Genomic DNA, 1164 nt, shown 5'->3' with positions numbered 1-1164 from the left:
TCCTGAGTACGGCAGCCTTGGCCTCCCCTCCCCCGCGCGGGAGCCCCCCAGGGTGGGCAGATGCTTCGTGGGGGAAGCCGTGCCGGGACTCCCCGGCGGGCGGGGGCGAGGTGGCACCGGTCACTCGTGTCCTTCTTCCCCGGGAGGGTTTGTCACCCTGCTGTGTGGCAACGCATGGCCCCAGCGCCGCCCCCCTGGGTGCTGTGGTGGGTTGCCCCAGCAGCCCAGGCAGCAGCGGGATGACCCCCCCGCCCCTTTCCCCTCCAGCCCTTCCCAGACCTGGAGAAGGAACCGGGATTTTATCCCAGCGTTTGGCCCTTGTGTTCGGTGGGGACGGGACACACGGGGAGCCGGTGCCTCCATCTGGCACCGTAGGGCAGCCTCGGGGCAGGGGAAGCATGACCTCCCTCCGAGCCCTTCTCCCAGCTGACCCCCTGTTTCCCGCCTGCCTGCCTGCCTCACAGACTGGCTGGTGGACAGGAGACACTGCAACCTGAAATGGCAGAGCCAGGTGCTGGCCATCCGCGAGAAGATCAACGCGGCCATCCAAGACATGCCGGAGAACGAGGAGATAAAGCAGCTGCTCGCGGGGGCCTGTGAGTGGAGGTTGGGGTTGGGGTGTCCCAGGAGAGCTGGGACACGGGCAGCCAGGGTGGGCATCGCACTGGGAGCCTGTTCCCGAGGGTTTGATTATGGCAACCCCTCCCTGGGCTGAGGAGGAGATGGGGAGTCAGTGACACGACCACTTCTGAGACCTACGGTCCCTGGGCTGGGAGAGGGTGGCACCCGGCAGACATCCCAGTGACCGTGTCCCTCCCTCCAACGCAGATCTGCACTACTTCCACTGCCTGAGGATCGTGGAGATCCTCAAGGGCACTGAGGCTTCCACCAAGAACCTCTTTGGACGCTACTCGTCCCAGCGCATGAAGGTGAGCATGGGCTTGGGGACACATGGCCGGTGATGGCCGGTGTGTTTGCAGCCTCCCCCACCCTCTGCTTCCTCCTCCCCAGGACTGGCAGGAGATTGTGTCCCTCTATGAGAAGGAGAACACCTACCTGGGTAAGGCTGCTCTGGCTGCGGGCAGACTTTGGAGAGCCCTTGGGGGGGTGTCGGTGGGTGGCGTTTGGTCTCCGAACTGGGATGAGGATGGTGTGGGCAGGGAA

At 65.1% G+C, this 1164-nt stretch overlaps 1 protein-coding gene across 1 annotated transcript in view; it reads left to right on the top strand.

The window, feature by feature from the left end:
- Positions 1–239: 239 nt before the first annotated feature.
- CDK5RAP3 (CDK5 regulatory subunit associated protein 3) overlaps positions 240–1164 on the top strand; it is a gene marked incomplete at its 3' end in the record, with an annotated part of 2888 nt that continues 1963 nt past the window's right edge. The window contains exons 1-4 of the mRNA XM_009895393.1: positions 240–327; positions 465–596; positions 829–929; positions 1012–1113. Of these exons, the coding sequence (XP_009893695.1) occupies positions 240–327; positions 465–596; positions 829–929; positions 1012–1113 (423 nt within the window). The remainder of the gene's footprint in view (positions 328–464; positions 597–828; positions 930–1011; positions 1114–1164) is intronic.

This window comes from Charadrius vociferus, unplaced genomic scaffold, assembly GCF_000708025.1.
Source record: "Charadrius vociferus isolate BGI_N301 unplaced genomic scaffold, ASM70802v2 scaffold2491, whole genome shotgun sequence".
Lineage (NCBI taxonomy): Eukaryota > Metazoa > Chordata > Aves > Charadriiformes > Charadriidae > Charadrius > Charadrius vociferus.
The sequence above is the reverse complement of the archived record's forward strand: the minus strand, read 5'-3'. Positions and strand labels throughout refer to the sequence as shown.